Below are 25897 nucleotides of genomic sequence, written 5' to 3'. Positions count from 1 at the left end.
GATACCCATCTTTTTAATAGTAGCAGCATCAAAGGAAGGTTGGAATACGGTGAGTTAGGATATGAAGTGATTGTGGGAGATGGTGGTTATGGAATAAAGCCATATTTACTAAAACCCTTAAGGAATCCGTTTCTCGAGAACAACATTTATACAAAGAAAGTCAGATCAGGACCAGAAATGTTGTTGAAAGAACTTTTGGAGTTGTTAAAAGACGGCTTCCAGTCCTTCTTCGTAAATTAAAATGCAGGTAGGTACGGTACAAGGGATCATTGTAACAAGATCAACCACCTGTCTTCATAGACCCCTTGGAGGAGGTTAACGATGTACTGGTGCAAGCACCAATCTTTAACATGGGAGATGACCATGTTCGTCAAACCCTCATCAACTCATATTTTGCCAGATTGATGGACTAAGAGATAGTCAAATACTACCCAGTACAAAAAGCCCTATCTTACCTCTTTCTGTACCATTAAGCCTGTCGTTCCATGTGTCGGTAAGGAATCCACATAAGCCGAGTGCTGTAAAAACCCTGCATTGCAAGAGATGTTCCACAGTAGACCGCCTTATAAACAGTTTTCTTACTTTACTTCTCTGTGCAGAACTCGGTTTATATTGATTCTTTACCAGCCCATGGGGCAACACTTTCTGTAACATCTTCCGCCTGGAGACATGTGTACAATCTATCTCTTGGTACATGAGCAAAGATAATAAAAGTCTTTTGAATTTCAAAATAATAATGTCTTTATTCAAAAATAGTTGTACCCCGCCACGTGTTGCTGTGGCTCAGTCTGTTTTACCTGTAACAGGTGTCATCTAGATAATGTAGGTATATAAAACACACGCATATTCTAATGCAACATTGTGTCTAAATTTCAAAGCAATCAGTGAAGAACTTTCAGAGATTTTCAACAAACGACCATTTATAATTATGTATATATATATAGAGATAGATAGTTAACATGTACAAAATAATTAATGTAACGATAAATCTTCTATTTATTTTATACATAAACTTAGTAAATTACTTTGTTTATAATAACAGAGAATACATACTATTAGCAATGTTTTGAACAACTGTCTCACATATACATATATGTAATATGCATAACTGCATACTCCTACCTAATTTCATAAAATAAATAGAGTACCAAGATGTAGTATATTCTTTTATTTGTATTTTACATAAGTGAGGAACAAAATATATCAAAATAATATAGCAAATTAAAATAAAAGAGAAAATAAGTAAGGCACCTACCTACACTGTAGAAATAAAAAAAAAGATAAATGGACAATTAGAAAAAAATGAATAAATCGGAAGGTTGCGGGTTCAATTTCCATCGGCAGCATTTATTTTTTCTCATAGTTTATTTATTTTCAAATATGTTTGGTTGTTTCAGACTAATATTTATTGATTATAATAATTTGTTAATATAAATTCAATTCAATATGTGGCGTCGAGAAAAATCTAGATTAACTAATTAATAATAAACCGCTCGACCTACTTAGTACCTACTCCCGAATTATGTACCTGCAGTCCAAATCGCATCGTAAACAGAGCAACCTACGTATTTCAAGCACCTACTTGTCTATCGACGACAATAACGTCGCAAGTCCGTCTTTCACATTACGAGAACTCGCCAGAAGGTTCGAGTCTACGGCCTATGCATAATTGCCGCGCTGTCGAAGGTTCCTGAAACATACAGTCTGTGCGAGTGCCTAGGATTTAGTTGCCATCAATCTACCTACTGCTGCCGTCGGCCGTGTAGTATAAATATGCCCGACGCAGCGAGTCAGTCAGTCAGTTATCAATCTGCCGCCAGTGGATAAATCTCACGAGTGATGATCGGCGCGTCCCGCGCCCCGCGAAGGACACTATACCCAGCTTCGCCCGTATCGTCATGGACTCTATCGGGACATCATCATAGTGCCTTGTCCAGATCGCCGTTCCTGGCAAGCGCTATTCGGATTACAAGCGTCCTGGTTCCAGCGTCTCTGACCAGCGCTTCTTCCACGCATCATGACCACCACGAGGACACGCAGCATCCTCACTGGTCTACGCCGCTCCCGTTCTACCACCTACAAGGTCCGCCGCACCTTCGGCCTCCGTCAGCACTGGAGTATTGATTCCCCAGATCTCCAGTGCCTGAGAGTCATTGAGTCCCGGTCACCAGCGCCCGGCGTCGACTCACTGACCCGCGCTTGACCACCACACCATCGCAGCAACCGGAGTATTCAACATCTGTCCTACATCATCTCCTCGTCACGGCAACTGACTCAATAAACACCACACGCCTTTTATTCCGTGCCTTCACCACCTGATCCCCAAAAATATAAGAAAATAAAGGTTTAAAATATTGGAGTTTTACCTACCATTAAAACTCTTATTATGATGCCTTCCTTATCCAGAATATTCCTAGGTGAGAGATAGCATCTCTGTTTCTATGCGATTAGGGCTTCTCTCCTCTTTCAGTGTTCAAATTTCGCGCCATTTCCCGCGAGATTTTGTCCCTCTGAAATGTCACCCACTGCCGCCAACAGCTGGGCGTACGCAAGTGTAAATGCGACGCCATTTTCTCAATTGTAGTCTCACCAGACAGGGGATGAGGAATATTCTGGATAAGGAAGGCATCATAATAAGAGTTTTAATGGTAGGTAAAACTCCAATATTATGTAGTGCCGTTCCTTATCCAGAATATTCCTAGGTGAGAATTGTCTGCTATCGTCTGGTGGCAGTGATGATGTCAATTGTGATCACCTTCATGTAGAAGCGTCGGTTGGAGGTCTGCCCTCACACCGATCGCTTCTCCTTCTGACTCCAGAAATGGAGGACCTTTGGGGGTCTGCCCCCCTCGGGTGAATGATTGGATTAAATAGGTTTGTCAGGGATGATGAAGTTCCCAGCTCCTGAATATTGGACTGTCTTATTTCTTTTCTGTAATATTTCTTGAAGGTACTTTCACTCTGCCAATTTCCCTGTTCCAAAATTTTTTCTATTGGACAATTTTCAAACCAACGAAGTGAAGCCACTGCCGATCTAGTGCTCCCCGCAGAGGCCTCAATACCAGCATCTCTAAGTATTGTCTTGACCCATCCACCTATAATTGTTCTAGAAGCTGCTTTTGTTGGACCCGATGTGGATAAAAACAGGTTATCAATATTGAGTGCCTCTCGTCTCCTGTCCTTTGAAAGAACACGCAGCTTCTTAAGCCAAAAAACAGGATCTATGGATTGATTTGATGAGGAGTTTAATCTCCATCCTGATTGTTGATACTTTGCAGAATCTGTCTTTGAGCCAAATGCAGGCCATAAAATAATATGATCGTTCATATCAATAAAGTGTTCCGAGGTTAACCTCAAAAGTGTCAGATCATGTACCCTTCGTCCGGAGGCTAATAGGAGTATGACTGCACACCTTCTGGATGCTTCAAATAAGGTTATGTTTTCCACATTGTTATTCTGAAGCCAAGAACATACCTGTCTCGGGTCCCAAATCGTGTCCCGTTGCACTTTAAGCGAGCTGTTTACTATGCCCTTCATAACTTGCTTCACCACGAGATGGTTACTTAGTCTATTTTCATTATCTGGGTTGCATAAAGTTGAAATAGCTGATTTATGCAGAGCTATAGTGCTAGGAGCTAAATTTAGCGATATTTTAAGATGTGCAAGAAACTTTGCCAACTGAGGTCCCGTTGGATCTCTGTAATTAATGTGGTTGGAAGAGCACCACTTGCACCATCTAATCCATGGTGCTTTATAAGAGGCTAATGTTGAAGTTCGCCAGCTGGTCTTTAAAATCTCTCTTTCTCTATCGGACCATCCTTGCAATGCATCATCCCAGCCCCAATTTTCCACACTTGCAGCTCCAGTTGATGTATTTGCGGTGGTTGAGAGCCTGTGGTGGTATCTATCAGTACCTCCGGTAGATACTTGATCTCCTGGGGTACGCTCAAGGCTCTCTGTTTCAGGTCTGGTAGCCAAAATACTTTTGTCCATTTGGGAGCTACTAGCAGATAAATTCCTGTGGAGTTGTTCAGATGAGCCAGCACTCGGGGAATTAGACACGGAGGCGGAAACACCCACGCCAGGGGAAAGTGCCACGGTCTGCTGAAAGCATTGTGGAATATCGCAGCTTTGTCTTTCCTGTCTATGGATACATAGTGCTCCACTACATGAGCTGTCGAAGAGGCAAACAGGTCCACAATGGGTCTGCCCCATTTGTGAAAAATCTGTTCTGTTGCAGGAGGTAGCAGGTGCCACTCCGGAAGACGAGTTCCTCGGGACAAGTGGTCCGCAAGGCCGTTGTACCGACCCGGTAAGTAGTGAACTTGCAGGGTTATATTGTACTTGTCTACTAGAGACAAAATCTGGAAGGTCAGATGAAGGAGCCCCAAAGATTTCGTCCCTCCTTCGTTCCTCAAATAAGCGAGAACTGTTCTGTTGTCCGACTGTATTAGAACTGTAGAACTCCTCAAACATTTGTTCTGGTACTTCAAGGAATTTAGTATTGCAAACATCTCTTTCAAATTGCTGTGCCAACCCTGCTGTTCGCTGGTCCAATTTCCCGCAATCGGAGTATCGTCCACTTGAGCGCCCCAGCCATGATCTGCTGCATCGGTCGAGAGGAAATGAGAGGCATCTGGGACGTGTAGTGGCATAAATACCTTTATATTCCGTGCCCACCATGATATGTCTTCCATTACAGGTTTCTTTATGAGAATTCTCGTTTGTACGGGAAGTTTCATCATAGAGTGCATTTGTAGTTGCATCCTTCGGCAATGAAGACGACCTCTTGGAGCGACGAATGATGCAAAATTTAGCTTTCCCAGAATTCTCTGAGCCTCTTTTAAATTCCACTTTCCTCTTTTTTGAAGCCTTTGAAGGGATTGTTGCAGGTCTTCGCATTTCCTCTTGTTCAGTGACTTCTGACCACGTTTCGTGTCCCACATTATACCTAGATACTCCACTACTTGTGTAGGCTCGCTGACGCATTTTTTCAGATTGACGGTCCAACCTAAGTATCTTAGTAGATCCAAAAACAGTTTTGTTTGGACCTTCAGAGTTTCCTTGTCCTGGTGGGCCAGAAGGAAATCGTCTAGGTATACAATTGTCCTCACATTTTGATGACGTAGAGTCTCTGCGACCCAATTGGTCACCTTGGCAAAGGCTTGTGGAGCACTGCTCAGGCCCTGGGGAAGGCATGTCATTTGTAAAAGCTGTCCTTTGTACACAATCCTCAGAAAACGACGGTGAGACTCTGCAACTGGTATGTGGAAATATGCGTGCGATATGTCTATTTTTGTCATCCAGTCTTGCGATTGGAGAAATTCGGGAACTTTCTGATGACAAATTAAGGAAAATTTTCTTACTGATAAGAAGTGGTTGAGACCTTTCAGGTTGAGGATAGGTCTGTTGCTGCCGTCCCCTTTTTTGACCAGGAACATTTGGGAAAGAAAACCGGAGTTGTGAACTGCCGGCTCCAGCATATTTAGTTTTTTGAGGATTTCTATTTCCTTTGTCATTGCTGGGGTAGTCTTTGTCATGAATCTTTTTAAAATTAGGGCAGTTGGGCGTAATATTAGGGGCTTTGTAAAGAAGGGGATTTTGTAACCCCCTATGATTTTTAGAATGACTCTGGGAGCATTTAGAGCTGCCCAATTGTCTTTGTAATTCAACAACTGCCCCGCCCGAAACTGTGGCCTCCAGTCATGAACCCCTGTAGTAACGCCGGTTAGAGGTCTGCCCCGAACCGGTCGCTTGCTACTATCCCTTCCCCCCCTTTTAACTCCGGAGGTGGAGGGCTGGGGGTACCTTTGGGGGTCTGCCCCCCTCGGGCGAAAGGGATCTTGGGATGGAAAAAATTCTCGAGGCGGAAAGGAATCTCGGGCCGGAAATAAATCTCGGGCCGGTAAGAAATCTCGGCCTGGTTTCGATACCCTTTTTGTACCAGTTCCCTCCTTTGGTGGACCAGTTGATGTCTTGGCCTGTTGAAGAGAGCGGAAACAATTCTTCACCCCTCCCAATTTCTGCAACTGGGCAGAGAGGGCTTCTTCGTTGAAGAGATGAGAGGAGGTCGGAGGTATCTGCATCAATACTTTTTTGTCCGATTTTTGTAGGCAGGAATTGAGGATTCGATCCCTCCTGAGTTCAATCATCTCTGCTCGTTTTCCACACGTAATCTGCAGCAAATCATCGGAACATTTTTGCAAGTCGTTCTGACCCCAAACAATTCATTAATTTTTTCGGACAAAGTCTCCGGGGAGACATCCTGCGCTTCGAAACCCCATTCAATCAGTTGCTGCAGAGACTGCTGCAGCTGCTCCCTGTATTTGAGAGCTGCATGTGTTATTGCCGCGAACAATCTTTCGATAGCAGCATGTTGGAAAGACGCGGAATCATACGGCTGCAATTCAAAGTTCACATCGAGCTCTTTGAAACCGGGGTCGGCAAGATGGTCCTTGATGACCTTGCTATACCTCACATTGGCCCAATCTTTTTTGTTAAAGCATTGAATACGCTCCAACACTTCGAGTCTGTCTTGAGGAGGTGCAGGCATCAAGGGTTCTTTGAGAGAAGTGGTGGGTCCCGCCATTTGAAAGGTACGAGAGCTATGCCCGGCTTCAACTGAGCACAAACTTTCATTTTCCCCGGTGGACATATTGTCTGCGGCTGTATTATCTCCGAATCCAGACCACTGCGTTTTCAAAACAAAGTCTTGCAGTCTGCCTACTTGTTTTGATAATTTTTTAATTGAACGGGCCATTCCCTTCTTCCGCCTTCTGGAGCGTGAACCTTTGGTGTTTGAAGAGCTCTTGGAAGCAGAGCTATCGGAACTCGGTGAACGCCGGCGATGCATTCGTCTCTTTCGTTTGTCACACACGGATTCACACGAGGAACTTTCAGAACACAAATGCTTCCGTTTTTTACGTCTTTCGTCACGATTTTCGCGATGTTTACTCGCGGATGCGCGAATTTCAATCGCTTCGCTAACATTAGTCGACATTGTAGAATTCTTTTTGGAGGAGAAATATAATCTTTGTTTTTAGTCGCGATATTACAACTTAAACAACCGCCCGCGACAGAAACTTGATGTCAATTGAGAAAATGGCGTCGCATTTACACTTGCGTACGCCCAGCTGTTGGCGGCAGTGGGTGACATTTCAGAGGGACAAAATCTCGCGGGAAATGGCGCGAAATTTGAACACTGAAAGAGGAGAGAAGCCCTAATCGCATAGAAACAGAGATGCTATCTCTCACCTAGGAATATTCTGGATAAGGAACGGCACTACATAATAATATTTATGGTATTTTCCAATTACGTCCTAAATCCTGTATCTAAATTTCGCTAATAAACAATTAGTTAATGTTAATTAAGTATTAATCTTAAGTGACCTACCGGGTAAGTATGGTACTGTATATTATCTCCATATATAGTTAGTAATAACATAGATCATTCTAGAAATGTATTATATAGTAAACCACATCAAGGTCTCTGTAGTGACTTGATTAGCGATTAGCGATTGATAAGCGATTGTGATTATTTATTTTTTATTAATGCCCTGAAAAAAGTAAAATTATACCAGAATACTCTCTCGGAAGAAAGAATAATTTACAGCAAATATACATACTTATACAATGAGAAAGAAACATTTAAAACATAATATAATGGACTAGTTAATTGTGTGCGAATGCATTCATTCATCTTGTTCTAACAATAATTGACAAACATTAGAAAGAACACAAAAGATTATATGGCCCATAAAGTAAAGGTCACACAGCATTAAAAATATGCTTAATATAAAAACCTGGACATGCCATGCATAATATTGTATAAAATGCATATTTATTAATTTACAGTTTTAAAAGGAAAGAAAAGAAAAATGCGGTCTTACTGGAGTACCCCGTCGTAAGTCCACAATGTACATTTGTTAGTATTATCATGTAATATAGTGTAGGCAATTGTGAAGCCAGAAAATACTTCATAAGAATTGTGTACATAAAAAAGAGAAAAATTATTAAAATTAATATGAGTACATTAAAGAATTCACCCAGTAGATAGTGAAGAGAGGGTATTAAACTGCTTTCATCTCAGTTTAGTTTTAGCATGACTCCGATATTACTCGTTCTTGTCTCAATAATCCTTTTTTAAACCGGCAATCGGTATGTATAATAGGGGGCGCTCCTGTCAAAAGGGTTGGATTTTGATGCTTCAACAACATGAGAAAATATGAACTAATCAGATTATTATCTTAAATAAAGCAACGATAGTGTAAAATAATTGCTTTACACTACACTCTACTGACATCTTATATAAAATCATTCGACAAATTCGCTTACATTTAAAAGGAGAGGAAATAGGTTTTTCGTATGGTTGGTTCTGGGGCGCTGCTGTCAAAGGGGTAGGAGTTGGAATCTTAAAAAAATGTGAAAATGAATTAATTAATCAGATTATCTTAAATAAAGAACTGATATAAAACTAGGAAAAAACTGCCATCAACACAATAATAAACCTCAGCTGTGGCGCTAACAAAACTCCCACCTTCTTCCACCACCAGCTCCTGCAGCACCAAAGTGCTGATGTCATCGTCAAACACGCTAGGGAGTCCGTCAATCGAAGTAGCCACTATGCTCCGCATAAAATTTGTGTCCTGCTTTATTGGTGCTGCAGAAGGTCCACCGCCAGTCCTCTCCTGAATTTCTCTGCTACCGTCCTTGAAGCATTATTAAAAGTCAATTAATAAACATATATACCTGCATGAATTAAACAAAGCATCAGAGCAACCAATTACTAAATATAACAGTTCATTTAACAGCATTACGGCGTTAAGATTAATACAAATTAAGAAATATATTCCAACCTGCCTTGCCCGACGCTTCATATTTTAAAACCGAGCTCGGAGCTGTTTGACGGAATCCATCGCCATTGAAATCGGATACAAGAGTAAGCCATGTCGCCTCTCGTTGTTTGAAGATGATTGCGTCGGTCTTTTTGTTGGTGAGAATATGGCTATACTTCCTCACCAACATTGCATCGTTTCCTGAAAACACATTTCATATTTATAAGTAACAAGATCGTAAAAGGAATCGCTGATATAAAATTAAATATGCACGTCAAATATTATATTTTTTAGGTTCAAAATATATATAGATATTTTATAGTTTCTTATAGATATTTTATTACACATGAAAGCACTATAATATTCCTCGGTAAAGCATTATTAAAGTGTGTCAGAATGCAAAATAATATATTATTGTATTCCTAGGTAAAGCATTATTAAAGTGTGGCAGAATGCAAAATAATATATAAAAATAAACAAAAAGATTTGCCACCTAGCAGAAAATTCCAGAAGAAATAAAACGCAATGCTTTTAGAAAGTTCATTCTCACAAAGTTCAAGTAATTTTACTAACTATAAGTATATACACGTATCCCAAATGTTTTCATAATGATCGTTTATCTCGTTTAGAAGACGAAATTCCACAAAATATTATCAAACTTTACATATGGTAATACGAAAATAAAATGCTCACTTACGTACCTATACGGTTATAAGCGTTGTATTATTTATTAATAAGGTTCATATTTATTATGGCAATAAGGTATAATTTACAATACTTACAGTAAGTTGGGATCCATTATAAGTTGTCAACAGTTGAGAAGCCTAAATGAACAATAAACAATCACAAAAAACAGGCAATCCAACGACGTGACGGCGGGAAAAAGTTTTGACAGATTTCTAAAAATACGAGGTGTTGCCAGCGTAAAAATAATTCCGGTCTCTCAAAAAAATTATTCTCTGCAATAATTGCTCGATTCGGCGGGGAACACTAGAAGGAATTATTCAAATATAACGGAAGCTTTTTCGGAGTTGAAACAACCCAATTTGTATTTGAATAAAATCGACGTGAAGATTTTCTTACATTCGAATAGAACTCGGGAATCTGAATAATTGTTCAGTTTTTCCGACTCGCCCTTAGTGTGTCGATGCTAAATTTTCACCGTGTGATGCTGATTTTATTTTACTAATGATTTACTTGATTTACGTAGCAAGATAATTTGTACCGTCTTACCAGATAATGTTTATACATATTTATAAAAATACTACATAATCTACAATACGTAGTTTCCTCAGAATAGCTCAGTTATTTTACCTATCGGCAACGACGGCGCACAAGAGGTAGACTGAAAATGCGTAATTGTAATCCTATAAGAATTGCTGCAAAAGATCAATTTAATTATAAATACCTGTAACAAATCCTTAAACTGACTCCGCAACTTGGTGATCTCATAGAACCTCTGTTCCTCGAGCCCCCGTTTTTTGCACCAGTGTTTGGAGTTGGTGGCCGTGTCCGCTCCATGGTCAGCCCGGGAGGAGCGACTGAAGGAGCCTTGCTGCTTTATCTGCAGCCAGCCGGAGTAGGTGTTGAGGAGGGTCAGCGGGTCTCCATGGTCAGATTCCAATGGCTTTCTGGCCGTCTGGAATACACAGAATATTTTTCTCCCGTTAGCTTGTGGTGCAAAGTAATTGGTATTGAAAAGGGTAAGCAGGTCGCCATGGTCAGATCCCGACAGCTTTTTGAAAGCCTGAAAAAACAACAAACTAATTATTTTATTTCATTTATTTATTCAAAAAATAGTTTTTAACATAAAATAAATTTTATTATTTTATGTTAAAATAATAGTTACTTAATTATTTTAATAATAAAATAAAATTAAAACCCACAAAAGAAAAGTGAATGACACGGTTGTGTTGAGAACGGCAGTAAGACTAAACCAAATTTTAGTAATAAATGTACGAAAAATAAAACAAAAATGTCTACAAAAGAAACATTGGGCAGTATGTTTATAGTAAGTTGGCAACAATAATATTCTTCTGTAAACTAAAGTACAAGGTACCTGTTCTGGCTTATCAGACACAAGCATAGGGTAACCATGCTAACAATTACAAGACGGATAGTATGAATAATAAATTATAAGAAAAAATAAAATAACTAAATAAAAATAGGTAAATAATATAAATAGGTAAAAATAAATAAAAAATACAGATAGGTATAATAAGTAAATAATAATACGAGAATGAAGTAGAAAGTAATAAAAAGATAATAATAAGAAGTAAATATGTAATAATAACAATAAGTAAATAATAATTCTTATAATAAGATTATTATAAGCATTATTACATATTCCACATTATACACTTGCATAATGTGGATTAACTAGATGAGTAGTTTACGACAGTAAACTAAAACACAATTATTTATTATATAGAAATCTCTGTAACAAATTAATTAAGCAAGCTAAATTGAAATTTTACAGGAATGAAATAGAAAATGCCAGAAAGGATCCAAAATAAACCTGGAAAGTCATTAATGAAGCAGCTTATTTAAAAACCAAAACAAGTATCAATATTAATAAACTGTCAATTAATGGTGAAATACTTGAAACAAAAAACGATAAGTACACATAAAATGGCTAATTATATTAATTCTCATTTTTCCAACGTAGCCCCAAATCTAGCAAACAAAATCCTTATCAATAACCAAACTACAGTACAACTATCATCCAATCACAGCCCTACCAAACAACGAATTCACTCGTTTAATATATATAAACTTAACAAAACAGAAATTTCTGAACTTATCTTATCTCTCAAACCACATTGCGCTCCGGGCCCTAACAAAATCTTAAACCAAATATTGATTAATCTGCATGAATATATTACCACACCTCTACTACATATATTCAATCAAAGTTTCAGACAAGGGATTGTTCCGGAAAAACTAAAAATTGCCATTATAACGCCAATCCACAAATCTGGGGACAAAACTCTAATTGCTAACTACAGTCCTATCTCACTTTTAAACTCACTATCGAAAGTTCTGGAAAAAGCAATGAAAAAAAGACTATTAATCTACCTTGACAAACATAACTTACTCTCAGATTGTCAATTCGGTTTTCGAGCTAAAATGAGTACAGAACAGGCTATCTCTGAATTAACTAATTAAATTGTTAAAAACACAGATGAAGGATCCAAGGTGATCGGAGTCTTTCTAGATCTTGCTAAGGTTTTTGATACTATCTCTCACAAAGATATTAGAAGAACGAGATATGTTATGTTGGCCGCCGGATCGTAGGCGGAGTACTACCTAATTAGGGTACTTTGAATACTATCGAGACGTGTACACACAGAAATCTGTTCTATGTATTAGTGCGGATAGCGTAAGCGAAGGTGTGCAGTAGTATTTGTGAACAAAACCGGCAACACTGGGCAAAACAATTCCACACAGTATAAACTGCTCATAGCACATCTCGTTTTTCTAATATCTTTGATCTCTCATGCTGTACGAGAAACTAAAAAAAATTGTTATCAACGGACCGCCCCTCGACTGGTTCATTAGCTATACTATAAACAGAATACAAATAGTAGAACTGAATAAATGCTACAGTGATCCGGAAGAAATCAAGTATCGTGTCCCTCAAGGTAGCGTCCTTGGTCCCCTTCTATTTCTCATTTACATAAACGAACTTACTGAGATTAAAATGGCATCTATCGACTATAAGATAATCAGTTACGCAGATGATACGGTAATTTTAGTCAAAGGTCCAAGTTGGGAAAAGGCCTTCAAAAATGCGGAAACCGGTATGTCAGAAATAAAAAATTGGCTCGACAAAAACGTACTTACCTTAAACATCTCCAAAACAAAATACCTAACTTTTAGCAAAACCATCACTGGGCAACCAAAACCCTTCCGCCTTTATACCTACACCCATATACTCCCTCAAAATACTCATACCACCTCTGCGAAAAAATAAAACATACTGACAACATCAAATATCTAGGCTTAACAGTGGACCATAAATTAAACTGGGAACTTCACATTAACTCCCTCATAAAGAAAATCCGTAAACTATCATTTATTTTTAAAACGATAAGAAACATCACGTCACAAAAACAATTAAATTGATATTATTACCATGTAACCCCCACCCTCCCTTGTCCCACCCCACCACACCCTCTCTGAAGCTCTGTCCTCGTCTAATATGATTTCTCTCGCTTTATTTTGATATTATATTTTATACATTATTAATAAGTACCTAGACTAGTTTTTTATAATGCTGTCTTATAAACCTAACGAAGCGGTTAAAAACAAAATAACTTTTCATTTGATTAGTGTCAAGCCACAAAGTAAAAGGTTTCTTTGATAATTATATACTATTTTATTTAAATAATTTTGTAAATTCATAAAACTTCTACTCAATAGTAAATATGTGTACGTTTCCCGTTTTGGTTCAATATGTAGTGTACAGAATCCAAAACTTAAAATGTGAAAATAAAAATCATTTTGTGTTATTTATTAGTCCTTTACCTGATTCAGACCTGGTTAAGCAAAAAAATGTTATTTTGGTGACGGTTTTGTATTCAAATTACAACAACAACTCGGTAACTAAATGAACGATGTTCCTTGGTTTCGCTTACGAGTTTGAACGTTTGTACAAGGAGTTTAAACAGAGTTGGGTTGTTAAGTTCATCTCCATATTTGTGACGTACGCTATGTAATGGGTAAAATTATTCGAGTAAGTGGATGTAAAAAACAAAAAATTACATGTATTTTGGTGTTGAACGTGGATGAAGCAAAGAGTGTGTGTCGACACTTTTGCTTTTTGCCCAAAACTAATGGGTAAATATTTGGTTTAATGTTTGAATGTGAATAAAGCCAGAAGTGTGGGACTACAAAATTTAAAAAAAGAAATGTATGTTTGGAGAAAAAAATGGTGCCAAGGAGCTGACTGATCATTTTTTCACCGAGCCGTTCGGATTCTGTAGGTCGAGACGCGTACTTTGATACCCATATCGTATGTACGGTTTTTGTCACCGACATTCTTCAAAAGTCCCAGCGAGTTTTATTTTGGAAAAAGAATTGCTCAATTAACACCCAAAATTTAACTTTTAAAAATGTAATATGTGTGTTTGCATATAAATAAAACAATGAGTGTGTGACCACAAATGTATTAAAATATATGTATGGTTAGAAAGAAATGGATATTTTGAGAACAAAAAGTGCCAAGGAGCTTACTGATCATTTTTTCACCGAGACGCGTAATTTGATACCCATATCGTATGTACGGTTTTTGTCACCAACACTCTTGGAAGGTCCAAGGGAGTTTTATTTTGGAAAAAAACATTGCTCTATAAACACGCAAAATGTAAAAACTTTTAATTGAAAAATTTAAATTTAAAAAAAAAACAATTAAATAAACCGTTTTTAATAGTAAATTACTTTCCCAAATTTCTGTGCCCCTGGTAGATTACAGCGTCCTCGAGGTAATTTTTGGCAGATATGGCTTTATAAGAATTATCATTATGAAGGAAAAAAGTTGTCATTTCAAACTTAGTTTATTTAAAAAAAAAAATTATAACGCAATTAGGTACCTACTCGTTAAAAAATAAAGAGATAAAAACTTTAAATATGAATGGCTCCCGGGGCGACGGTACCCATGCCCGCCTCCCAAATTTAATGATTATATTACAAACACTCAAACTGGAAAAACTTATGATTAAAAAAATGTTTATTTTACAAAACAATTAACATCGCTTCACTCTATTAACTTCTGCGCTCCTGGTATAAATTATAAATTTACGTTACGCTATTGATGTAGTTTTTCACTACGGGGCGATGGTACCCGTGCCAAATTATTTTTACCAAACTTAATTTTATTTCGTTCAAAAGCATTATCGATTTTCTGTTCAGGTACTTACTTACAGAACAGATGATCGTTTATTTTTAATTTTAAATCCATACGTTATATAACAACACTACGGACCTAACCTAGAAAACGGGCTAAAACACGCTCTCAGTACCTGCATACCTAGGACCTCTACCCGGTACCATCTGTGTAGGTACCTGCACCTACTTTTAAAAATTTACCGAAAAAATATATTCATAACGCAATTAGGTACCTACACGTTAAAAAATAAAGAGATGAAAACTTTAAATATGAATGGCTCCCAGGCTAACCTTACCCGACTTCTGCGCTCCTGGTACAAATTACAAATTTGCGTGACGCTATTGATGTAGTTTTACACTACGAGCGACGGTACCCGTGCCAAATTATTTTTACCAAACTTAATTTTATAGCGTTCAAATTTATCGATTTAAAAAAAATAAACTGCCAAAGTAAGAACCTACACAGATTTTATCGTTTCTTTGAATTCACATCCCTATTAAAATAGTACATCACTTCGGTGCTAGTCTATGATTGGCTGATTTCTGATTGACCAAAAGCCCGACTGTTGACATTTTTTGTTAAAATAGCTAATGTCAAACTTTAGCCGGTTATTGTGGGACATTTTGAACCGAGCGCCATATGTAGGACGGCCGATTAACGTTCCTAAACTTTCGGACGATGATTTTTTTCGAAAATTTTACCCGCAGACTGCGTGTTTGCTACGGAATTCAATCATCAGGTTGACCATGTAGATTTGATAAAAAAATCGTACCACGTGGTTTTGAGTGACCACGTGACTAATTTTTTTCCAATGATGCCATTATGCAAAGAAAAACATTTCCACTTAAATTAAATCAATTTCCCTAAAATAGAGGAAATTCGTAAAATTTTGAGTGAAATTAAAAAAAAAAAAAACAACGATACCTGATTAAATCAGACACGACGCTCAATCAAAATCAATCGTCTTTTTAATTTACGTTAGAGTAGTGCGAAAAACGAAACATTTTCGAGCAAAAGAGGTGCACGAAATTTTTTTTTAATCATTTCGCGTTCGGGGTGCGTTCGAAATTGAATAAAAATATAAACGGTGAAGGAAAAAAAGTTTTATAGATCGATGGCGATCGATAAAAACGAAACATTGCGAAAATTCATCGAAATTTAGCCGTTTCGAAACCGTGCGTTTGGCAACACTCGCGGGGAAACGTCGATTTGAAGCTGTGCCAATTATTCGGCGACAAATCAACCTATTGGAGTGTTACCATCCCTGCCGCCGAAAAGTGAGAAAATAACCGCTTTCGTGTGGCGCGCCGCGAGCGCTTCCAGTTTCCGCCGCCAGAGGCTCCTCAAATTTTTGTCGACATCTTGGCCCGAACGAATATAATAGTAAACATTTCCATACAAACTTTTACTGACTCGTTTTTTCGGTTTTTACAGACCGAATTGAACCTCGGCTTCTATACGGACGGGAAGGCGTCTCGGTCGCTTTTCGCCTGAAGCCCGAAACAAATGAAAGGCAACTTTTTTCTCGCACGCCAAAACGAACCTCGAGTCGTATCGACTTGAGGGGGAGAGCGGTCGCTTTTTGCCTAAATGCCCTACGAAAAAAAAACAAAGAAACTGAGTATTACTATATGTATTGATTGAGCAAGAGAATAATATACAGTTTTTAGTGTAACTTTACCCAATATGTTTCTTAGATTCTTGAAAATGTAGGCTAGCCTTCTTATTTTGTTTTTAATATAGTAATGTGACTGTTCCATTATAAATTTTGATCAATAATTAAACCCAAGTCTAATGAGATGTTATTTACTCTTTCCAAAGATTGACAGTTACACTCCTGCACACAACAATGTATTTTTAAAGAACGGTCCAAAGATGGTTGATTTACAGAGGACATGCTAAAAGTAATATGTATACATATTTAGTTTTGTTTATGTTTAAGGTTAACAAGTTTTGATCAAGCCAATTTTTGACTGCCCTTAATCCTGCCTCGGACTTAGCATAAGTTTCATCCCATGTATCAGCAGCAAACACCAAGACAGTGTCATCTGCAAATACAATTGAAATACCAGAAAACGTCAGTTTACAGAGGTCGTTAAGGCGATGCATTACGTAGTAATTTAAAATCATGTGTTTTTGGTTTAAAATTTGGTCGCCTAGAAATGTTTCAGATGCTTTAATTAAATACTGCTAGTAGAATACATCTTGGCCTTTAAAATAATACAGTATTTTTTAGATAAGTCTTTTTATAAGCCCAGAAAAAAAGAATGTATAGGCCTATGAAAACTGCTTTAAAGTTCAAAATCTCCTACTTACGAACCCATTTTCGGTTATGGTTTTATTGTATAATGTGGCAAATTAAGTTATTTATGAAGTGATCGAAAAACATTTAAATATTTGTGCCTGAACATCCACAAAATAAAATAAAAGGCACTTTTTGGCAATGTTTTTTTCTTGCATAAATCAAAACAGGTGGATGGTGTGAAGCGGGAATTTAAGCCTTATCGCCATCTACGTAAGGTGTGTTATTGATAGCGGCTCGATTCAAAATATTACTTATTTATTTCATTTATTTATTTATTTCATTTAAACGCCCATAGGGCTTTTACATACAATGCAATTATGTTTTTTAAATACAATAACAATAAAGAGTTTACATAATATATGAGAATATACAGATTACATAAAATATAAGATTTAACAATGCATAGGTTAACAAAATATAGGTAACATGAAACAAGAGTTTACGAAACGCAGGTAAAATGAAGTTTAAGTAAATGTAGTAAAAATATATGATCTGCCAATATCCTCCAAATCAATTGAATAAAAAATGATGAAATTGTTGTTCACATTAGCCTATAAACTTTGTAACTTTAATTAACAATCTCTATTAGGCAAGATTAGGATAAGAATCGACAAAAAGTCTTATAGAAAAACATTTAGTTGAGTATTATAATATTAAACCAAGTATCACAATATTAAATTAAGTACTATAACATTAAACCAAGTATTATAATATTAAACTAAGTATTACAATATTAAGTTAAGTATTATAATATTAAACAAAGTACTATAATATTAAATTAAGTATTATAATATTAAACTAAGTATTATAATATTTATTTATTTAAACGTATTTTGTAGAGTAGTAGAAATAGTTCGCATACTCCGTTTAATGTTTGCCAAGTTCATATTTGACATGTTCATACACGACGTAGAGCATCACCTTAATATATAATAAAATAAAATTGGACCCAGAACACTACCCTGAGGAATACCATATACAATTGATTTATTTGAACTAATGTGATCATTAATTATTACTCTCTGTGTTCTATTTTCAAGATAAGTTCTGAACCAATCTAAAGCTTTTTTAACAATACCCATTAAACTGAGTTTTTTTAAGAGTAAACCGTGGGATACAGTATCAGATGTCTTAGACAAGTCTAAAAAGACAGCCACTGCTTTATTGCCAGTATCGAGAGCTTCTACGATTGTGGTGATCATTTTTAATGCAGCATCACTGGTTCCCATGTTCTCTCTGAAGCCAAATTGATTATCTGAGAGAATTTCATATCTTTTTACATAAGACATCAACCTAATTTTAGCTAATTTCTCTAATATTTTTGATAAGGAATTTAGCAAGGAGATAGGTCGATAGTTATTTACATCTATGTTATCTCCTCCTTTAAATAAAGGAATAACTTTGTCATTTTTGCAATGATTAGGAAACAAGTCATTCTCAAAACTAACATTTACAATGAGTGTAATAGGTATGACTAGTTCGGAAGCATTTCGTTTGTAGAACATTCCACTTATATGTACTAACATTTTCACTCGAAAAACCTGATTTTAGCTCATTAATCACCTTTAGAACTTCATTACAATTCGTTGGTTTGAATTCAAAACAGGCATTTTGCATAGATTGCGTTGGATTATAATTTTTGATTAAACTTTCTTCACTGATTTGCACTACATAAAAGATTAGCAAAATTTTGAACTATATCACTAAAAAAATTATTCACATAGTTAGTAATGACTGTTGGATTATCATTTATAGATACAATGTTATTATTTATTTAAGGTTAATTAGTGGACACTGATTCCTTTTGCAAATCCAATGCTTGTTTTATTATTTTCCATTCTTGGTTTTGTTTCCTTTTACTTCATAAAGCTTCCCTTTATAATATGTATGTTAAGTCGTTTTTATAATTTTAGAACACAAATTTCTGTATTTTTTATAATTTGCAAACAGTTCGATATTATTTGGTTCTTTACAACAACTCTTGTGTAATTTGTCACATTTTATGAGGCAGTTAACAATTTCAGAAGTTATCCATGGTTTCAAGTATTTTTTATTACAATGGATTCTCTTAGTAGATGAATTTCCAATATGCAATTTTAGACGCCTTATGAAATTATCAGCTGCATTATTGACATCACTTCTAGATAAGACTGTTTACCACGTTTTCTCTTTCAGTGTTAAATTTAGTAGGTCACCACAGTTAGTCTAAGCTTTACATCCATTTTGTTGATTTTGTTACATATTTATAGATTTAGATTATAGATTTAGGATATTTCAATAGTGTAGCTGGTTGCGCCAATACGCATTATACATTAATTTACACATACATCTCACACACATATTTACATACATGCGACCATTGTACTGAGAGAATATTGTTGTTCCTAGTCCTACCTACTTCGATTCCTGCACCTTTCTGTGCACATTGCAGTCAGTCTCTTACAAACCCCCCAACAATTATCACATAGCTTAATTAATTATTAATTACTTTCAATTATTATTGCTTCGCCTTCACCTACTACATTAATTCTTGAATTGTATAATTTAAAAAAAAAAAAAAAATACTGCTTTTATTTTATCTGCCATTTTCACAATATTGTATTAGCTAAAACCTAGTTAACAACCACTATGTAAATTGCCATCTCAACACAGGCATTCCACACCTAGCGAGATGGGCAATTACGTCACTACTGTAACTAAATGTAATATTAAAATAAAATAAAATAAATAGCTCACTATAAAAAAAACTGCATCCGCGCGAGATCTTACCTCGCTTATTTTATTACATCTTTTCATCCGCGCCGATATCGTGCAAACCGTTATGTGTTCAGTGCCATTGCTGGGAGGAGAATAAACAGAAAGAAACGAGTGTCCTTGTTTCTAATGCTGAGTCCTTCCTTCAAAACAACATAACATAACATCTTTTACCCACCAGTAGCAAAATGGTCCGTAACACTGGTCCTGAATACAGCACTCTGAGGATCATCTTTTGACTTAACCACAATGCGGTCAATACAACTCTCAGTACTTGGTGTTACTCTAGTCGGTGAAATAATAAATGGTTTTAAACCGTGGTAAATCAAAAGTGAAAGATATTGTTCACTTTTATGTTGTTCATATCCAAAATATTTATATTTATATCACCACACAAAATCACTTCGTGGTTATGTGTTGATACCGAACATAGTAAACCATTTAGGTGGTCAAGAAAGGTATCAATGTGTGCTTGAGAAGGACATCTATAAACTGCTATAACACATAAATTATTAGATATGTAGTTGTAATTTAAGAGAATTGCCATGCGGAATAGTTATTTCTTCAACAGAAACTATTTTTTTTTTTATAGTGTCACCTCATAAGAGTCCCAACTGCTCCCGTCTGGAGCCAGTGAGACTATGGCATCCCCAATTGGGGGATGTTGTGAGGCTGAAGGTAAGTGGGGAAGGGAAAGAGGAAGGTGGGGAAGTACCTGGCTATTCAGATCTAGTCACTAAACACGGCTAAAGCCATTTGGAGCAACGTTTCAATTCTGAATGGTGGTCTTACACCAGGGCGATACTGGTAGTATCTTCCACTCTGGAACGTGCCGCAAATATACTATATATTATTTTAATTAATTAATTGTGAAATAACACAAATTAATCAAATAAAATTTATTTGCGCACGCCGGGTTCGAACCCGCGACCTTCGGAATGGCAGTCCAATGCGTTACCACTGGACTATGCCGGCCGTCAATGACATCATTCCGAGTGTAAACGACAACTCCATCATTTTGTAAATATTTTTTTTTGGTGCTGTGTGATGAATATCCAGTAATACCTGGGATATAGATTGAATCTTTCAACCAAGCCTCACTAAAAACGATAATACCAAATCTATGTTGAATTGCGTCGAGAACAGCTATAGTGTCATTGAAATTATTTTTTTATGCATCTTATATTCATACAGTATATAGATAATGGTTTAGAAATTCATTACATATTGATGGGTCATCTATGTTGATATTCATTTCCTTGTCGTCATTTAGTTCTTGATGCAATCAAAAATCCATATTATCGGGATAGTAAGATACATAATAACATTAATATTTGTCAATTATTGGCCATTCTCGTTTGCAGTTTTTTCGTTAGATACTTTAAAAAGGTCCTCCTCGTGCTTGATGTTAAATACTTTTTTTTCATCATTCTTTTTAATCAGGATCTTACCGTTTTTGAACCATACGTAAGAGAAGTTGTGACTTTTTGCTTTCCACATGAGCTCTTTGAAGTAAGGGGTCATTTTTTCTCCAATACAAATTTTGTTTTTGTTGTCGACATTTTGTATCTTTGCTTTGGCTCCCAGAGATAATTAATACATTTTTATACCGTTTCAGAAAAAAATTAACAATAAAAAAGTAGAGCATGACGCTTAGTCGGATCCTGTACTTGAATTGGCAGTTTTTTTTGCGCGCCTGGTTTGTTTGGATAAGTTTTAGACCGAGGGTGCCTGCCACTCGATTTGCCGCATCTACTGGCTGTTCACCGGGTCGTTCTTCGGCGCCAGTAATTTCAATGAATTCACTTAGTGACTCGGCCAGTTTCATTTCAATGTTTTTTATTTTTTTTATCCTTTAATGCGTTTTCCTCCTTTAGCTGCTCTATTTCTCTCTTAAGGCAAAGCACATTAATTATTAATCGTTTTCATAAGATCATCATATTGCAAACTTATATATTCTGCATTTATTTTAAGATCCCTATTATTTAATTAGTTTTGGTGTAAAGTATCGAGCTACGCTATTAGCGATTTCTAACTTTGAAAACTGTTATTTAAGTGGCTGTATGCAATATTTTTGAAAGAATTTGATGTATTTGGGCATTGATTAAGATTGACGGTCCCGAAGAACAATGTCGGATGTGCAAATTCGTAGTTTTGCAGTAGAGCTGTTTAATGTTCATGTCTGCACTTCTGTTTTTGATAATATATTTCTCCAATTAAATAAATAGGGGTTAATGCAAAATATCAAAAAACACTATATTTTTTTATCACAAATACAGAAAAAATGCAGAAACGAAACTATAAATAACTCTACTGTAAAACTACAAATTTGCACATCCCACATTACATAAAGCGCACTTGAAGTGAAATGACACTAAACTGCGCTATCTTGCTTTTATATGTCAAATGGTGAAGGTTATATTATTGCTTTTACTATTCTATACTTATAATCTTCACAATATTTTTTATATAAACTATGTAAAATATGTTTGTAAAATGGCAGAACGAACGTCCTCGATTTAACAGGCCACGATAACCAGTCAAACGCTCTATATTTTGTTAACAATACCGCCAATATTTATTTCGTTAACTTTCTAATTCAAAGGCCTCATACACTATGTGTCGTATGATATCATGTTACTGCCATTACCTAGTATGTACATATAAACTTTACATTTCTTTTTAACTAATTTACGTTTGTATACCTTAGGAGTAGGCATATTCTTATTTTTGTACAACAGGTTTATAAACCATAATTATTACAAATAATTATTGTATGCATTTACTATTTACTTGCTGTTATAATATGTCAAATGGATATGGTTATATGTATTATTACTGTTACTACATATTGTGAACTTCAATCTTCAGAATATTGTTTTTTTATGAACTATGTATGCAAAAGCCCAATGGGCGTATAAATAAATGCTATACATATTAACTGTTTACGAAAATAGTGCTTTGACCATATTTATAATTCCTCACCGGTAAATAGCTCTTATTTATAGCACTGCACAGTGGGCCAGCGCTCAAGGGAGGGCGGTTATAGCATGTTGACGTTGTGATAAACATTGAAATCATATGCTATTGTATTTTAAAATGCGTTTTATTGATAAATACTTAATAAAAACAATTAGTTTGTTAACTATATATAAATATATGGCTTTATTAATTATTTAAAACTATAAAATGTGTGTAAAATTGATTGTGGTTGATTTTATAAAGAGTTTATGTATTTTGAATGGTTGGTGAATGATAATAATATAATTATGTGTATATTTTAGGACTTTTTATTTAAATGTATTACATAATCACAATAAAGTCCCGTTAAACTGCTAGATAGCTGTTTTTCCATAGGGTTTTTCCACCTTTATTGCTCGAGGACTTAAATTTCAAATAGTTTGGTACTACCATTATTATCATTATTAAAAATTGAAAAAAAGTATTTAAAAATAATATTAAATTAATATCAAGGAAGCAAGTTCCACTAATTACTAATGGGAATAACCCATATTATTAGTATATTGTGTTATTTCCTTAATAATTTACATTGTTGCTTAATGTTATTTTCCAGGTATTAATTTATATTAATAATGAATGTGATATTTGCAAATGCAGTAGAGATACTTATTGTCTAATTTCTTAAGTAATGGTTTATTGATATTTTTGGAATTATTCAGTACGTAAACTAATAACTAATTACTTAAATAATTTTCAAGTACTATGCATGGAGTGTTTATTGCAATTGTGCAGGAATTTATGGTAATAGAGATGTTTAACCGTTTGGGTGCCAATCGTCGATTCGTGTTTTAACCAAGATTGCCGATCGTCGATTTCCGTCGATTGCGTCAGTCGTGTTCTGATTCGCGCGTACGTCTGTACGTAAAATTCTCATTTTTTCGAAACGCCTGGACTTCGGATCCTCCTCCGCGTGATTCTAAACCAATATTCTTTAATAAAACACCGAAAAAATCATCGAAATCCTTGAAAATTCAAAGAATTTATTGGGTTTTAAAAAAATATAAAGTTTCATAAAAAATAATGTTTTTTTGGTGGCATTTTACAAGCAACTGTATGAATTTTTTTGGCACTCAAACGGTTAATTTGGTAATGATAAAATAATTGATAAAATTAAGAGATTTTGCTTTAAATTCTAATCGTTTATTCATCTAGAATTAAGGGTCAATCTTTTATAGACAGACGTGTTATTTAGATAGATTTTTATCGGTTTATAACTTTCTATGGCAACTTAACATTCATTAGACAAATCAAAGAAGGGTAGAAAATATAAAATATGTAGTTAAGTCCAGTATAAACACGATACACAAATAACACTTTAACCCATCAGACTTTACCAGTCACAGTGAGGGATCGTACGTGACGTCATCGTTCTAGTATCTTCTGTCTCTGTCGTTTTCAAGCAAGACGCGTGTTAAGGAAGAAGACGAAGGTCGATGACGTCCGTACGAGCTCTTGCTGGGACTAGTTTTTACAAAAATCGACATCATATGGAAGTGTTATTACTACATGCAATGGCAAAACAGGCAAAATTATAAAGGTATAGAATATTCACAAAAATCTACATTACTTAAAAATATTTTTTTCAATAAAATACAAAATAAAACACTAAACGTTTAATAACAATTCTAACACCTCTTTTGTTTGTTTTGTTTTTGAATCATTATTTAGATGTACGCAAATTTTTTCATACATCTAGTAGGAAAATATAAAAAATTTAAAAAAGACAAAAAATAACAATTACATTTTAAGAGAAAAAGATAAATTTGACATCACAGACTTCTTCTTACGAGGCAAATTCCTCAAGCTAGAAATATAAGGATCTGAATGTAGAAGTAGTCGATGTAAAAGGTCAGTTTTTGTTAAAATACAGGACATTTTCCGCATATTCTCGCACCTAAAACGTTAAATATTTTTATTCCCAGATTCCGCAGCCTCTTCGGATAACTCCCCTATAGATAATAAAGCATGATCAATCACTTCAGACCCATGAATTAAAACTTTATGCACAGAAGATGGTAAGTAATACCAGGGATATTCTTCAACTAGTAGTTTCGCTGTTTGTACCGCGTAATCCCTAAACTTATCTTTATTTATGCCATAGCCTGATGACAAACATTGTAGCAGATGACAACATCTGTCGATCAGATCCTTACTCAGTCCTGTCATTTCTGCTGAAATTAAAGAATTTGTGAAAAAAATTCTAGCTGTATTGCCATCATTTGAAGTGCCACTTCCACCACTTTGTGGCTTATCAATGATTAACCCCAATCTTTTTCTGAATTGAATTTGAATATATTTTTTTCTCTGTGCTAAACGAACCTTGTCTTCGCCTAACCTAATCTGCCATTTCTGTATGTCAATTCTATATGCAACGTGGATGAAATATTAAAAAAATCGTATCCACGAATGAAGTGGTGATAAGCCAAACTGGTACCTACTAGCATCAACTGGTTTATTTAAAGATTTGTTGATATAGTTCATCTCTTTCGGTGACGCTCTACAAATGTAACATCTCATTGATGGGGCTTGGTTAAGGGCAGAACATACCTTTCCATCAACCATTGTTAAGTGTAACGAATGTCGGACCTTGATTTCGACCTCATCTATTTCACATGTCGATGGCTGCAAATTATTAATTTTGTTTTTTATATAAACTTCTTCTTGCACAGAGAGTTCTTTTGTTTCCTTGGCAAACTGAAAGCGCACGGGCCTGCAAAATCTAGTGGAAGAGGGGCGCGAATTTTTCCATATAATCTTATCTGGATCTGAAGTGTTTGTCTGATAAATTAATTGCAGAGGAACATAGGAAGTAACAAATAAATTGCCATCCTCCTCTGTACTTGAATTCCGAAAACTCTGTTTGTACTGGCTGTGTCCTGTACTACCGTCAAAACCCATCTTCCCAATTAAGAGCATATTATTATTTTGTAATCAGGGCACATAATACTTTCTAAAACTGCTTTTTGGGATTCAAGTATCCCGTTGGTCGTGTGATCTAATAATGATTGTAAATCAATTTCGGCCGATGATTCTGCGATTATTTCCTCCAAGGGATAACACCGTTTTTTCGCATCTAATACTTTTTGGTATGAT

General features: G+C 35.8%; 1 protein-coding gene across 2 annotated transcripts in view; it reads right to left on the bottom strand.

Moving 5' to 3' along the window:
- LOC149425685 (putative ATP-dependent RNA helicase DHX34) overlaps positions 1-25897 on the bottom strand; it is an 84210-nt gene that overhangs the window by 21708 nt on the left and 36605 nt on the right. For both annotated transcript variants that reach the window (XR_016303423.1, XM_089641182.1), the window contains exon 11: positions 10243-10473. Coding sequence is in view for 1 of the 2 variants with exons in the window: in XM_089641182.1 (XP_089497308.1) it covers positions 10243-10473 (231 nt within the window). In the remaining variant the exon portion in view is untranslated. The remainder of the gene's footprint in view (positions 1-10242; positions 10474-25897) is intronic.

The sequence above is a fragment of the Hesperophylax consimilis genome, chromosome 2 (genome assembly GCF_061612785.1).
Source record: "Hesperophylax consimilis isolate HC1 chromosome 2, BYU_Hcon_1.0, whole genome shotgun sequence".
NCBI lineage: Eukaryota > Metazoa > Arthropoda > Insecta > Trichoptera > Limnephilidae > Hesperophylax > Hesperophylax consimilis.
This window is presented reverse-complemented; position numbering and strand designations above follow the sequence as displayed.